Source organism: Dermacentor silvarum, chromosome 5, assembly GCF_013339745.2.
Source record: "Dermacentor silvarum isolate Dsil-2018 chromosome 5, BIME_Dsil_1.4, whole genome shotgun sequence".
NCBI lineage: Eukaryota > Metazoa > Arthropoda > Arachnida > Ixodida > Ixodidae > Dermacentor > Dermacentor silvarum.
The window spans coordinates 62,485,570-62,501,791 of NC_051158.1; the positions used below are offsets into that span (position 1 = coordinate 62,485,570).

At 47.7% G+C, this 16,222-nt stretch overlaps 1 protein-coding gene across 3 annotated transcripts in view; it reads right to left on the reverse strand.

The window, feature by feature from the left end:
- LOC125945648 (uncharacterized) overlaps positions 1-16,222 on the reverse strand; it is a 126,777-nt gene that overhangs the window by 78,954 nt on the left and 31,601 nt on the right. For 2 of the 3 annotated variants that reach the window (XR_007467128.1, XM_049667855.1), the window contains exons 2-4: positions 14,453-14,540; positions 9,019-9,198; positions 6,474-6,601 (exon numbers count right to left, since the gene is read on the reverse strand). Coding sequence is in view for 1 of the 3 variants with exons in the window: in XM_049667855.1 (XP_049523812.1) it covers positions 6,474-6,601; positions 9,019-9,198; positions 14,453-14,510 (366 nt within the window). In the remaining 2 variants the exon portion in view is untranslated. The remainder of the gene's footprint in view (positions 1-6,473; positions 6,602-9,018; positions 9,199-14,452; positions 14,541-16,222) is intronic. The other variant, XR_007467129.1, reaches the window with a different exon arrangement.

Below are 16,222 nucleotides of genomic sequence, written 5' to 3' on the forward strand. Positions count from 1 at the left end.
AAGTGCAGCCGCCGCAGCGAGCGCAGGTTCGCACGGTCTATCGCTTCAACGGAAACTGGGCGGCCGAATGCACAGCGCATACAAGCCGTGTGCAGATCGCTTTCAAGATACGGTGCGCGCGAAAGCCCGCACCGGCGCAAAATACAAGCGCTGTTTTTGGCAGAGTAGAAGCTGCCTCCCCCCTCCATCCCATGCTGCCTTCCTGTTTTCCTCTTTTCGCGTGGGAAATTTAGTGGCCAGTTCCCCCTGCGCCCGGTTGCAAGATACGCATTTGGTGCCGCAGCACAGCGTCGCCCCGCCTCCCTCCCTCCCATAGCCCCACGGCCTTTCGCGCGACGGAAGTCGCGTTTGCTCTCCGCCGTGCGTTCGCTCTCCGTGATAGCGCGCGTGCCCCGCGCGCTTTCACTCACACATACGGCGCGCGGCGACGATTTTAACGCCCGTGGAAATTTATACGGAACCTCAGGGTGACGGCGATAGCAACGGCGACTCCTGTGTCAATTGATTCCTGTGTCAATTGATTGTTGAAATGTAACTTCAAAAATGCGTGACATTACCGGATTAGTAATTTTGAGTAATTTAGGGCATATACCGTATGGGCCAGGTGAGGTGTTATTTTTACGTAGAGTAGCAGGCCAGGTGCTCCATTTTCCGGTCGACCTCTCTACTTTTCCAATCATTAAACTACTTCATCTTCTAGAGACGTTCAATGGCTAATACGATTCCTTCATGACTGATCATGATGTCATTATTAGTGACCTAAACGGAGTTAAATTTTAAATCTGCAGTAATGGGCTCCTACTCAGTGAAAACGGAACGAATGAATAGGTCTCACTCTTCTGCAGCCTCCGATGGGGACAAAATATCACCGTCCTCTGTTAAATGAATGAAATTTCCACAGGAAATCCTAGGTTAACCACTTTCCAAAATTTGTTAGTATTGTTGAAAGCATGAAAGCATGTAAATCTTCATAAAAATTTGTCTTTAGCTATTTTTATTTTTTCATTGCATAAACTTGCTTCATTTCTGCAATTTGTCCAATCGTCATCACAGTCTGAAAACCTTGCTTTTGAGTACAAGCAATTTTTCTTGTTGATGCACCGCTTTACGTGCGAGATGAACCACGCGCTGTGACTTGAAAACGTGATGGTGATTTTAGGAGTGTATTAATGCTTTAGATGTACGAGTTTCTCTTGAACCCCTCGCCAGTTTTCGTTAGTATTGTATTTATGGAAGTTGGAAAAAAATCTTCGAAAAACTACAACAAGTTGGATAGAAGGTGCTCTACGTCCACTCATTTGTGATCGTAGAATATTTGTTTAATCGAAGCTTTATATGCCTAGGCAAAATCGTATATGGCTAGTCGAAATTACCTATGTACAGAAAACTAGTATCATCAGCACTGGATCGAGCGTCGTCATCTTCTTCCGCAGCTGGCTCGTTGGCGCCCCTCGGGTTGCGCTAGTGCTCTTGCCACTGCTCCCACTTTCATCGTCGTCATCTTCGTCAACAGCCGGCTGCGTTCCCGCTCATCATTCCAACGTAGAATTGCACTTCCGTCGTCTTAATGGGGAGGCCGCGTTTACGGGAGTATAAGCCATTGCTTAAGGCGGTATGAGCCATTACTTGTCTTACCATAACAGACAAATTTTATTTTGAAGCAATTTAATCTTGAAGAATCGCCAAGCGGCAATGGTGGGCGATCGCTGCTAACCACGCCGCCGAGCAAACTCGAGACTTCGAACGCAAGCGACAACGACGGACTGCGGGAATACCGTCAGTGACGTCGTTCTCTACTTCGCAGCTGTGTGTAACCTCATCCACTCACAGTCCATTCACAACGTAATTCTTGACCTCGATTTACTACAACAGTGTGATGCCACTGTTGACTGCAGTACTGGCGAGCTTGTCCTCTCTGCTCTGGCCGACCAACCTGCTACCTGTTCACGCACTCTCGCGTCATTGAAGATGCTGTCTTATCGACACGTTCCTTATCCAGACTTCGAGTTGCTGCTTGCGGTGTCGACGGCGATACATTTGACGCAATTGTTGAGCCTGTGTCTTCGTTGGTTGTGAAGAAAAGTATGCTCGTACCTCGATATGGATGACCCTGTGGCCTGCGCAACAACTATACTGTGGGTGTCAAATTTAACCTCCCATTCTTATGTGCTACCCAGAGGTAGGCGACTTGCCTCTTTTGAAGAGGATCCCAGTATGAGCATAGGCGTTTTAATTGATGACACGTCGCACGAATCCCGAGAGCACGTGGCTGGCCCTGGTGGCCCTGAAGACTCGTTGCCTTTTTTAAACATGATCGACGTGTCACTGTCTTCAGAGAAGCGTCAAGCCCTGGTCAGCGTTCTTAACAAGCATGCATTATTATTTGATTTCGCGCATAACGCTAACAAAGTTCCCTTTCCAACTACACGGGCTCACCACATGATCGACACGGAGTCCGCGCATGCCATCAGGCCTTACCACGTGTCCGCGTCAGAGCGCAAGATCATCCCTCAACAGGTCGACGACATGCTAGCCAAATGGCTGCCCCGGTCATCCTCGTGAAAAAGAAAGACGGGCCCTGCAGGTTTTGTGTCGACTACTGGCGTCTCAATTCCGTGGCGAAAAAGGATGTGTATCCACTTCACCGGATCGATGACGTTATTGACTGCCTTCATTCCGCATCCTACGTTTCATCTGGGGACCTCCGATCGGGCTACTGACAGATACCCATGCATTCAGCTGACAAAGAGAAAGCCGCTTTTGTGACCCCAGATGGCTTGTTAGAATTCAATGTCATGCCGTTTGGTTTGTGCAATGCACCTGAAACATGTGAAAGGTTTATGGACACGGTACTGCACGGCCTCAAATGGGAGATTTGTTTGTGTTATTTAGATAACGTCATCAATAATGGCCGCACTTTTGCAGAGCACAACCACCGATTGGATGTTGTTTTGACGTGCCTTGAACAAGCTGCCCTTACCCTCAACTCCAAGAAATGTAACTTTAGCCAACGAGAGGCGCTAGTACTTGGACAGCTAGTGGACAAGCACGGGTGGAACCAGACCCAGAGAACGTCGCTGCAGTTAGCGGCTGTAAACAACCGCAGTCACAACGCGAGCTGAGGTCTTTGCTCGTACTTCCGACGTTTCCTGCCCAACTTGGCCGATACTGCCTGCCCTTTGACTTGATCACTGCGCAAGGATAATTCTTTCACCTGGACAGCAGATTGCGATTCCTCGTTTCGTCAACTGAAGTTAGTGCTCTCTGCAAGACCTTGAAGACTTCAATTTTGACACTTCTGCCACAACAACATTGCACACAGAAGCGAGTGGAATCGGCCTCGGCGCCGTCCTCGTCCAGCGTTTTGGTGACACCGAGCATGCCATTGACTATGCCAACAGTTCGTTGAGCAAGGCCGAACAGAATTACACCGTCACTGAGCAAGTGTGTCTCGCTGTCGTCTTTGCTGTCCAGAAGTTCCGCCCATATCTCTACTGGCGCGGCTTCACGATCGTTGGTTCACTACGTTCGTTGGTTGGTCTCCGTGACCCGTCTAGCTGCCTTACTCGATGGGCGCTACGTTTGCAGGAATTTGACTTTGCAGTCCATTACAAGAGTGTCTGACACTTTGCGGACGCCGACTGTCTTTCGAGGCTCCCTCTACCAACAAGTGCTTGTGACCCGGACAATTTCGATGAGTTTCTGGCCGCCATCGTCTACATTTTTCCCGATCTGGCCACCTTCCGGGAAGAGCAGTGTGACAACCGCAGCCTGGATGCCCTCTTCACCTCAGCTGCTCAGCCGACAGGAACTAATGGCTTTGTCTTCCATGATGGCCTGTTCTACAAGAAAAATTATGCGGCTGATGGTGCCCGCCTCCTCTTAGTGGTACATAACAATTTCAGAACCCATGTGATCCGTGGTATGCACGGCGACTCGACCGCTGGGCACCTGGGTTTCACCAGAACATACCACTGCATTCAGGGCCGACTGTACTGGACTAGTATGCGACGGGATATAGATAAGTATGTGGCCAGTTGTAACAAGTGCAAGCAATTCAAGTGCCCTAATACTTCTCCGGTCGAACTCCTTCACCCTGTGGCGCCACCATCACCTCCTTTCGAAAGGGTTGGAGTGGATCTTTTCGGCCCAGTCCAGCGCTCAACAAACGACAACCGTTGGATTATAGTCTGCATCCACCATCTGACGCGGTATGCTGAAACCGCAGCGATGCCAACGGCCACGGCTCTTGTTTCGAGCTTCCTCCTGTCCCCCGTTATACTGCGTCATGGACCCCTCGTGTTATTGTGAGGGATCGTGGTCGCCAGTTTGTGACCGACGTAGTCGAAGAGCTGTTGCATCTCTGTGCTTGCCAGTTTTGCTACGCGACCCCGTATCACCCGCAGACAAGTGGCCTCGTCGAGCGCACTAACATAATTTTGACCAATACACTTTCCATGTACGTCAATTCCAGGCACAAAAATTGGGAGGACATCTTGCCTTGTATCACATAGGCCTACAACACTGCAAAGCGTGAAACTACCGGCTATAGCCCTTTTTATCCTCTTTATGTCAGACCACCCCGCAGCTTCCTTGACACCATTCTACCTTTTACTCCTCATGCGGACTCTTCTATTGCCCAGACACTCTGCCGCCCTGAGGAACCACGCCGTATAGCTCAGCTCCGTACGTTGGCATCCCAGGACCGCACGAAGATCTGCTATGATTCAGAACATAGGAATGTGTCGTACGACAAAAGGGACGTTGTATGGAGGGAGTTCGCATGCGCGGCCTGTGCCAGAAGTTTCTGGCTCGTTACACAGGGCGTTTCGTCATCACCAGTCGCCTAAGTGATGTGACTTATTATATTGCTCGCTGGTTTCTAATGGCTACCGGTCTAAGAAGACACAGCTTGTTCACGTTGCCTGTCTGAAACGCTGCCATACCCGTGACTCCGAGTGGACGTAACAGTTACTCGCCCAGCGGGCTTCGTCTGTGGAGGGAGGAGTGTTTCGCTAAAGTTACGGCAAGTACCGAAGAAGACGAGAACGAAGTGCGCATGTCTTTGCAGCGGATCGGGGTCGGTGCGGCCCCTTTTCATCAATTCGTCTTTAAATAAACGCACTCTCTTATAACAATATGGACACTCAAGCGCATTTTTGACGTCGTCGTCGCCATGGTGTTCAGTATAAAGTCCAATGGCGATAACATCGTCGCCGCGCGCTGTATGCTGTATGTGCAAATGAAAGCGTGCGAGGGTTAGCCGACGATGGCGGCCCAATCTCGTGCGTGCGAAAGAGGAAAGCGGAGAGGAAGGTCTTCCGTCGCGCACAAGGCACAGCGAGGAGGGATGGGAGAGCGCGTTCTACTTCGGCGGCTGCTGCGTTTAGCACGGCCATCTTGATAGCGACCAGCGATGACTACAAAATCGGGGTGCGCCGAGAGCTCACGTCAATTGAGAGGCAGCACGAATGTCAATTCGCTCGCTGCTCCTACCACGCTTCCTCCCTCAAGCGTTTTTACAGCGAGTTCCCGCAGTCATCGAGTAAATGTGTACATGTTTGCTTGTTCGCGTGTGACATCAGGCTTGTTATTTAGTTAATGTGCCTATGTTTACAAATTTATACGGCCGATAAAACAACTGTCCTTACTTCGTGTAGCTGTCTACTAATTTGATCGCTTTCGATGCTTAATTTCGCCTTTCGGGCGAAAGTGCGACTTTTTTGCGTGTCCCTTACCCTACTGTTGCGTTGTGGCGCGTTCTTACAACGTCAGGCGCGTCGTGCCTTGTGATTCAATACCGATTTAAAGCTCTGGAGGGTCCAGAGCATTAAATTCTAGAGGGCCCTTCTCTGGAGGGTCCAGCATAGTAATTGACGAACACAGTCATCACTGAAATATGCAACGCATCTGTAGTCGTTATGCGCTGTGTTACCTGGCTGTTTTGTGAAAACATCATATACACGGATAATGACAATGCGTGGTATATTTACATATCGTACATAATACAACTGAAAGGAACATTACTGAGTAATTGATGTTTGTCATTCACAAGATTTATTAACTCTATGGAAATATTTCTTGTGCGAAAAGTTTTCCCCTTAAATTCAGAAATTATAGTACAGTAATGTGCACAGTGCCTGACATGTCTATCGCGTTCCATAGATTCATTTCTCCATGATGCTTCCTTTGCAATGCTGCCACAAATGCTTTCCATGAATTTTTGGTGTCTTTTTACTTCTCTTTCTTGTTCTTTTTTTTTAAATTGATTAATTATTATATCGTATTGAGCGTCGTGTCTCACATGTCCATTACATTTCTTATTTTCCATAGATATTTTTCATATTAGAGGTTGGATTATTTTGTTGCCTGAATGCACTGTACCACATTCTATAAAACCCACTCCTGCTTGAGGCGAGAGAACAAGCCAGCAATCTGCAATAAATAAATAAGTATAATATAATATTTCTTACCTCTAAAACCGTTTCACCAAGCCCGGTGAGTTCCCTGTTAGTTCCTTGCACATCTTTGCCGTTCTGATTGCCCTCTGATTGAGTATTACTAGCGTATGGATATATCAATCGAACATCGTTTCTAATGTCTGCATAAAAACCAGGGTTAGAACTAATGTAAGCTAAAATATATGGATATGTCTCAGAGCAAAAAAAGAAAGTAAACTTTACGCCTACGTCTATTCCTTCTATAGAGAAACAATATTTCGCGGCGTGCGCATGGCTACTCCAGCTCACAATGAGTTCGATGGGGTCACATTTCTTCGTTGATAAGTGAGTAATCTTTAGAGTGCCGCTCTCACGCACCCGTTGCTGCAGCGAGCGTCGGCGTAACCAAGTGAAAGAGCGTAGCCAAGGATGAAAGAGCGAACTCGGAGTGCATTCTGTGATGAAAGACTAGAGGAGGAAAGGGGAGGAGGAGCGTATGGGGAAAGCGTGAGAAGAAAAGTGTAGTGCGGCGACGACGGCTACGACATGGCGCCAGAGTAGCGCGCGTCGTCTGGGGCCTCTGTCTGCGGCGGCTGCTGTGAATCCCGCCCACACGTCACCCACCCGCTGGTCCTCGCGATCTCCAGATTAGCGAGGCTGCCGCGGCCCACTTCGCCCCGTTTGAAACGTGCCGCACGAGACAGATTGTTCGTGCCAGCCAATATACCGCGAAATGAAAGCACGTACAGAGCTGCACTCAAATTTCGCATTAGGGATTATTGTAATCATCGGTGAATTTTTAAATGCGAAGCTTTTTTTGCTGGCAGCTCTGTCTGTTATCCCGCGTCCGACATCCCCACAGCGCATGCGCGTTCCCTCCCCCTCTCTCTCCTCTCCTACGCTCCCCCCCTTTCTCTCCTCTAGGAATACTCTACGGAGCGGCGCCCACTTGCCACACCCCTACAGAGCATGCGCGTCCCCTCCCTCTCTCCTCTCCTACGCTCCCTCCTTTCTCTCCTCGAGGAATCCGGAGCGGCGCGCTCGACAGGTGGTGCGACAGCTGCATACTCCGCTGGGGGCGCTACGGTAGTTCCGCGGTATGAAAATGACGCAGCGCGCGCCTCATTCTCTCTCCTGTGCAGCGCCGCGAATAGCAATCGGGCCGCTGCCGCGAAACCATCTCCCGCTCAAGCTAACCATCTCCCCGCTGCTTCGCAACCACACATGGTTCCCTTTAGCGGGAGATGGAGTAATTTTTTTGGTCACAGAACGTAGCATTTCTGTTGCACGCTGACTCTGTATATGGTTGCTTGGGGATGTCACAGCAGCGGAGTTGTCGACAAGGAGATTTGTCTTCATTAGGGCTGCCTGCCGGAACCTTGGCTCCCCTGTCATCTCTTGTAGCACAAGAGTTATTCGCTTCCAGCTTCCAGTTAACATTCGCATTGTTCAGTTACCTATGCGCTTTATGTGCTCTTTGCGGTATAGACACCTAAGTGAAGTGATATCTGACGTAAAAACACAAATCATCGTTTCATACACATGGTTCTTAACAACTCCTTCCGCATTGTTAAACCCGTCGTCATGGTGGCGTAGGTGCTTTGGCACTGCGCTGCTACGCCCGAGGGCGCGGGACCAAATCCCGGCCACGGTGGCCACATTTCTTTCTGGGCAAAATGCAAAAGCGCCCGTGTACTGTGCATTGGGTGCGAATTTAGCAACCCACGGTGGTCAACGTTATTCTACAGTTCCCCACTACGGCGTGTATCAAACTCGTCTTAATTTTTGACGCCAAACACGAGTTTATTTTTAATTCTGCATAACAGGCTTGTTTACACGATATACATCCACAATATGCGTGCTTTAGTTTTGCGGCTTTTCCACGTAGCGAAACCGGTCATAAAACCGATAACATATCGATTAATCTTCAGACGTACTATAAGATAAAGAAAATATTCGAAAGAACTGGAACGCGGAAACCAAATATATTTGCAAGAACATGAAAACTTATGATCGCACAAGAAAGTGTCTATGTGTGTATCGTCTCAATGATCACTCTTAACCACATGCACAAAACAGGCCATACTGCTTCACTAGTCAAGAGCACGCAACTGTCTATATAAAAATTGTATGTTTATTAAAACCTATATTTATACTACGTCCCATAACGTTCTATTATTTCATTCCCTTTCATCTTTGAACACATTGCTTAAGTGTACGCTCATACGCAAGCTTAATAAAACGGTTATGAAAGCGTCTTAATTGGGTGTTCTGTAATTCGTGGTTTCGTTTCCGCCCAACAAAACTTTGACATTTCACTCGGTATATTTTCACGCGAGGTTTCACGCAAAATGAGCTGAAGAAATATCAGAAATAAACAACCTCGAAAAGGGTTTACAAAACAAATATGCTACTAGAGCCCACCGGTTCATATAACTATAAGGTAATGATAGAATGAAAAATTTTCGTATGGATTTGAAATTGCCGCCTCCAATTACGCTAAAGTAGCTGTATGAGTTGACGTGAAAGCTATACAGCCTTTGTAATTTTTATACAATCTAAACATTTTGTCACTTACCGCACTCTGTTACTCGCACACATTCACCGTTCCTTGCACGGGCATATCCAGCTACGCAACCGCACCTTATATTTCGCTGCCTTTTGCACGGCCATTTTTCGGGATCGGCATCATTACAGTATACTTGTGGAACGAAGGCAGCTCCATGGCATATAACTGCAGCTGTATTTTCCGGGCATGCTGATCAAGAAATAAATGCAATAAGCATAGATATTAAATGACGAGTAGAAAGAAATGACCAGTCCGTAAGAGACCGGCGCGGACTACAAATGCTAGTAGTAAGAGCTTTAGAAGCGCGTTGTCTAAATTGATTGTTTAAAGAGTTGGTGCCCAAAGGCTATCACCGTAATCCTTACTAAAGAAGTAGCAGTTTTGCTTCACAGACGAAACAATGATTGCGATAGTAAACAGGGAGGCAGCCATACGAAGTAAGAATAGTAGTTTCATCGGCTGTATAAACTCGTAAATAATCGCATAATAACTAAATTAACAAGCATGGTGTCACGCGCGCACAGGCAAACATCAAGACATCTCTCTCGACGACCGCGCACACTCGCTGTCAAAATGCTAGAGCGAGAAAGCGTGGCAGCAGCCGCGAGCCAATTGACCTTCGTGCTGCCTCTCGCTTCAACGCAAACTAAGAGTCGAGAACGTAGCCCACAGGATGATATGAGGCCTCGGGCCGCCTAGACTCTGTACTCATTGCCGATCGCTCTCAAGATGGAAACCGATCGACCCCGACAATAATTATCGCAGATCGCTTTCAAGATAAGGCCAGCGTGGCTGCTCTCAGCTGCGCCATACGCAACCGCCGCCGGAATAGAACGCCTCCGGTGCCTTGCGAGCGGTGCAAGACGGCATGCTTCCTCCCCGACTACCCCCCTTGCGTGCACGAGATCCAGCCACCATCCTAGGCTTGCCCTTGCACGCTTTCACTCGCACCTACAGCATACGGCGCACGGTCACGGTGTTATCGCACTAGAACTTTATACGCAATGTCATATCGATGCCGATGGCGACGCAAACACCGACGACGATGGCTGAAATGCGCCTGGAGTCTCCATATTGTTATGAGCCAGCTGTCCGGCGGACAATGCTGATGCTGAAGCGTAGAGCCGACAAGAGGAGGAAGTGACGCTGTGGTCCGTCATCTTTGTGGTTGCTGTCCCACTTTTAGTCTCCTTGTACATAGTGTAAATAAACCACCTTTTCTGTAAATTTCCCCGTAACATCTTGGTGGAGTTTCGGGGTACTTCACGAGCACATCACGGAACTTCGCAGCGGAAATCTCGTGGGCCCTTCTACCATGTCGACTGAGAGGTTCGTTGCTTCGGCTTCGGCTATCACAGCACCGATTGTCTTGACCCAACTCCGGGACCCTGGCACCTTCTCGGGCACCGACAACATGGACGTCGAAGACTGGCTAATCGAATATGAACGAGCCAGCAAGAACAACCAGTGGGACCCGAATATAATGCTGGCTAACATCAATTATTACCTCAACGGAACGGCCCGTGTTTGGTTCCGAATACACGAGGAGGAATTGATAAGTTGGAACACCTGCAAGCAAAAACTGCAGGAACTCTTTGGGAAGTCAGTTGGCAGCCAGCGAGCCGCCAAGAAGGAACTTTCGTGCCGGGACCAACCATCTACTGAACTGTACATTGTGTACATTCAAGATGTATTAGCACTCGGTCGGCGGGTTGATGACAAGATGCATTCTTAAAGGCATCCCCGACAACCCCTTTAATTTACTGGCATACAAAGACTGCTCGACGGTCGACGGCATTATAAGAGAGTGCCGACGCTTTGAAGAAGCAAAGAGCCGTCGTGTCTCAGATTAATTCGTTTGGCTCCCTAATACCGCCGCTAGCTCATCGTGCGAAGTAGTCCAGCCGCCTGGTGTCGAAAACTTGCTGCGTCTTGTCCGGCGCGAGATTGAGGCTGCGTATCCGTGGGTTCCTCCGGCACGTTCTTATGACGAGTCCCTCCCGGCAGTATCTCTTATTCCAGCTGTAGCACACGAAGAGCTGGCGAATGCAGGCATCCGTCCGATCTGTATTGTACTGTAAGTAGCCCTACAGTCGGCAATTTCTTTCGACCTCCACGCCCACAATTGACCCTACCTCGGATACCGCGACCCAAACCAGTGGCGCACACATGACGAAGAAGCAGTCTGCTTTAATTGCAATGGAGTAGGTCATATTTCCCACCATTGTCGCTATCGTCGCATTTCGTCTCCTCGTCGGGCGTACGCTTACCGCCCAGAAGACAGCCGGTACTCACCTTTTCATGCCCGCAATGACCTGCCGCACTTTGATGTTGCTGCTCCGACGCACGCTACGACTGCGGCTCGCTGTCCCCACAGAACTGGCGTTCTCCCTCACCGATTGCGCGTCGCTCACCGTCGCCATACCCTCGCCGTCCCTCTTCGGAAAACTGACCGGTGCAGCTCCCGGAGGTGGTGCTACATTGACCAACCAACCCGGAAATCCTCTATTGACCCTGACCACCCGACAAAACTTTTTTGGACATAGAAGTGGACGGCGTGCCTGTTTCGGCACTCGTAGACACGGGGGCGCAATTATCGGTTATGTGCGCTCGTCTTTCTCGTTGTCTCCGCAAGGTTCTGACGCCCGCGGCGTCACCTCGCGTTCGTGTAGCCGACGGTGGTACATCTTCGGTAAATTGATACTATGCCGTCTGGTAAGGAAATGTATTTCCTGCTGCTACAAGGACCTGCCAGCAGGCCGCAGGAAGGCCGCCAGTATATTTCGAAATAACAAATTGCAGCGGATCCAATTAGTTGGAATATAATACACAGAGAAGCTTTGTGTGAGTACAAAAGTGTCGGAACATGAGTACAGGCACGCAGGCACACAAACACACGCAAACAAACACACACGCACGCAAGCAGTCTTGCAAGTAGTCTAGCCCCGGTTGTATAACTTACTGCATCACCAATATGTCGCACAAAGAAGTCTAACGGCGATCGTATACCTTCATGAATTACCCAATGTGCAGCAGGTCTTCTTGTGTTGCAAGAGGTTAACACCTGCCGAACGTTTTTTGTTTAGACGACGGATAACATGGCAGATAAAAGGCTTAGTGCAACAATTCTAAACGAGCTCATTCACCTCGGTTTTCTATTTTTTTGCTGGGCCGACGATGATGAACAGACTCACCATGGTTTCGTAGCGCCCATTGTGTTGCGCTGATCACCAAAAGGACGCCCATTCTAGTCTGGGATCTAGCGGTGTAATGTTGAGGCGGAGAAATTCAAAACGTTCGTTAATGTGTTCAGTGTAAATGTTTTTTCGCTGAGTCATTGTCATTTTTGCTTAGTGATGCTCCTGAGTATTACTTCTACCAGGATCCTGTAGTGTTTCCTTCACTTAGTACCCACGTCCAAACCCATTTGAGTGGTTTTGAGTGTTGAACTTTTTCGCCGGGTCATTGTCATGACCTACATGACACGCATGTCATGACATTTTTGTCATGACCTATCACTTATGTTCGTCATACACCACTGTCATAATATGGCAATTTTGGTACATAACTTTACGAAACGACCCTGAGAGCACAAAGTCGTAGGCGGCTAGATTGATAGATACGGTCAAGGTAGCAAATGTTCGCCAAGAAATGCTTCACATTTAAAAATATTGGACATGGCAACGTCAAGTGTGTGTAAACATCAAAAAACCAAAAGCGATACATGGACCGGCATGAAGCAATGGTGAAGGAAACTGCAAACTTTTTAAGCAAACGAACTCGATACTAGCTCGAAATACAATATAAATAAAATAAGCACGGATATAGATACTCAGTTCTGTGGAAGCTTTCAGGGTAGAAAAAGGTCCATGAAATGGAATAATATTATCCATCCTGCCGTAGCAGGAAGCTACAAAAGAAACGCAATTAGGGTTTCTCAGAAAGACAGCAAAGCCACGGAGATTACATCATCATGTCACGTCCTAACTATACTCCATCTCGCAAGCTGTTGTCAGCACTGTGGAAACTACATGAATTCTTAGCCAATAGGAAGGCGGAATGCCCATCGAGATGTACTCAGCCGCGCCGCGTCGTCTGCTCAGCGTCTGTTTGCCATCCTGTTACATGCTCTATGGTTGGTAGATTGCCGCAAAACATATTTTGACACCGTAACCATAAGCTGCGTTCACACGCATGCGACAGCATGGCTTCGCTTTACTTGTACGCTTTCCCTGCAGTTACCTTGCGGCCTCCTTAGCAAGCAATAAAGACGAACGCCCTCATAAAGGTTCACCTGCGGCGCAGCGTCTGTTCGGCGTCCATGCTTGGTATTTGCTCGCTACCATCATCCAGTATCATGCTAGAGCGGGGTAATAAATTAATGATGCAGTGAACGATTAGGCGTTCATAGCGTTCCGCATCTTCAACGCATCACCAATGCTAGTGCTATGGTGCCATCTGCTAACTAGAAATCAAGCCAGTTTTACGGCTCGGTGCCATATCTGTAGTCCTATCAGCGTGAAAACAAACAGCCAAACTCATTAATTACGACTAAACATAGCTAATGATATGACCTCTGCTTGAGATGAGACTTAGCGATGAGGAAACTTGCCCCTTGTGTCTTGCTGACAAGGCGGAGAGCCAGTAAAAAGCGCGAATAAGGATCGAAGCGGGTGGTCAGTGCCGTATGGGGGCTGCCATGTTTTTATAAGTGATCACGGTTACCGGCGGTAACCGGCGGTACGGTTACGGCTACCGGCGGTAACAACCACAGTAATTCTCGGTATAAGACATGCATGCGCAAAGGTCCTAACATGTCACGTATAGCTGCACGGTTCTTTCTACCGAGAAAAATAAAACTCTCTAGTGTAGCCAAAAATCAGCCAGTTACTCCAGGAACTATATATCGCTGCGCAAGGATGTTGCCTATGTACGCCTCGTACCATCGGCAGTGCTGACAACAGCTTGTGAGATGGAGTATAGGTAGAATTTTTGAAGTCGCAACAGCGCGCAATACATGGCAGTGTCATTTAGCCTCCGAATGTTTGTTGCAGGTACTGTGGGTAAAAAAAAGAAGGCTAAGTTTCAAGTTTAAGGAGCTTGTTTTTGTATCTTTGTCATTGCAAAAAGAAATTCATTGTCTTGGGAGGTTCCATATTGACCCTTACCGTAGGACACATGTTGATAACAGTACTAATTCAATTATGCTTTAACCAAGGGTTCCACTTCAGTACTTTCTTTTTTGTGTGTTAAAACCAATTACTGTGCAACTGCATCCTGGTAAGATAAGTCTGCTTGTACGCCTGCTCTTGTAGTATCGTGTAGTCAATGGTCCATGCATTCTTCGTGAATCAAAAATTCAAAGAATAAACTCGTGAAGGTTTATAGTGCTATGGCTTCTAAGTTGGTTGCAATAATATTATTTCGCAAGAATAAAACTTACATCCCTTGAGAGGCGATGCCATAGAAGCAAGCAGTATACTCATGAAGGGTGCTTTCATTGCCTTTCTTTTTATCCCTCAAATTCAGGTCTGTAAGGACAGTTGAAACAACATCAGTGGATTCAACAAAATGACTCGGTAAGAGTTCTTCCAGCAAAACAATGTGTAGTTTTATTTCTTCGCTGCGTTACCAACCTCAGTAGAAGCTGCTCATGACAATCGCAACATTACAAATCCTGAAAAGTCTGCTTACTTGAAATTCGAAGTGGCTAGTTGTACTGTAAGCAATTATTGTCAAATATTCTTGCCTGTTAAAGAATTGGTGATATAATAGACGCCCTTTTTTGTGCTTAGCTGATGAAGAAAAATTTAACGCCTACGTTTGCAGCGAAATGAGTTTGCCGACAAAAACTTGCGGTGTTAATTGGCATCGTAAAAGCAACATGGCACGTCTCACTTCGGCGTCGTAGCCACTTTACCACTGCGGCTTGCTTTCCAGTTTGATATTACAGTTTTATATCTGCGCTCTTCGATGTCTGCTTCTACCGTGTGTTGGAACACCTTAAGAAAGCTCGATAGTTTCCGGTATCTACATGTCGACTGCCTATAATATTTTAAAATGCAGGAAAGCGGTGAAAGTGGAAATAATTCCTTTACAATACTATTCGCTATAACTTCGTATGCCCGTTAAACAATATTAGAATTATGTCCACTATCGTAAGCTGTAATGCCGTGGCAGAGGAGGAAAAGAAGGAAGAAAAGGCAGGGAGGTACACCAGGCGCACGTCTGGGTTGCTACCCTAGGCGAATAGAAGTGGGTCAGGAGATAAAATGAAAGAAAGGAGAGGAAGTGATCATGAGAAAGGTGCTAGCAAATATATCGTTGCATTACTCATATATGCGTCACCGAAAACCTGTTGACCCTGAACTACAAGCTCATGGTACATTAAGGCGACTTTAACGCATAGAAATGAATGCCTAGAATTTGAAACCAATGCTACAATACCAAACTGTTAGAATCCCGCTGCAGGCGCGTAGCCAGGGGGGGGGGGGGGGCTGATGGGGCTTCAGCCGCCCCCCGAAATTTTTTCGTGCAGGCATGCACCGCCGACCAAAACAACCATCCGGCGCCGGTAACCATTTTGGATTTTGTCTACAATGTCTTTTTCACGCTCGAAAAGACATTTCGGCACGAACATTGCCAACTAGGGCTAGATTTCGCGGCAACGCCTTTGCACCTAGAGTTAGATAACGCAAGGAGCCACATCCGAGCACAAACTTTCAAGGGCTTTTGGATAGCGAGCGGGCGCGTTGCGGCATCCCGCAGCGGTCGCGGAATCTACTGAGCGCATGGATTTCAATTTCATAACTTTATAGGTATAAAGTTCTTATAATCTTTTGACGCGAATGGTGCACCGACATTTCCAAAGGCGTGCTTTAAATTTTCAATTCTGGAACTTTATCGCTTTAAAGTTCTCATTAACTTGGGCCAACATGCGCGCTCTGGAGCCCTCGTGTCCAAGCCATTCCAGAAATGGAGGCACGCGCTCGCAATCTTCCACACAGACCAAAATACTAAATATCACCGTGACTGTCAACTGGCAGCTCATAATTTTCTCCAAACATTTTCAGCAAGCGCGCCCTATGTGATCGATCAGCTGGACCAGGGCAGGGAAAGTAAAATAAGAGAAAACAAAAGAAAGTTAACGGCCTATTATTGAGGCAGTTCTTTTTTGCAGGCGACAAGGTCTGGCTCTCCGTGGCCATAGGGA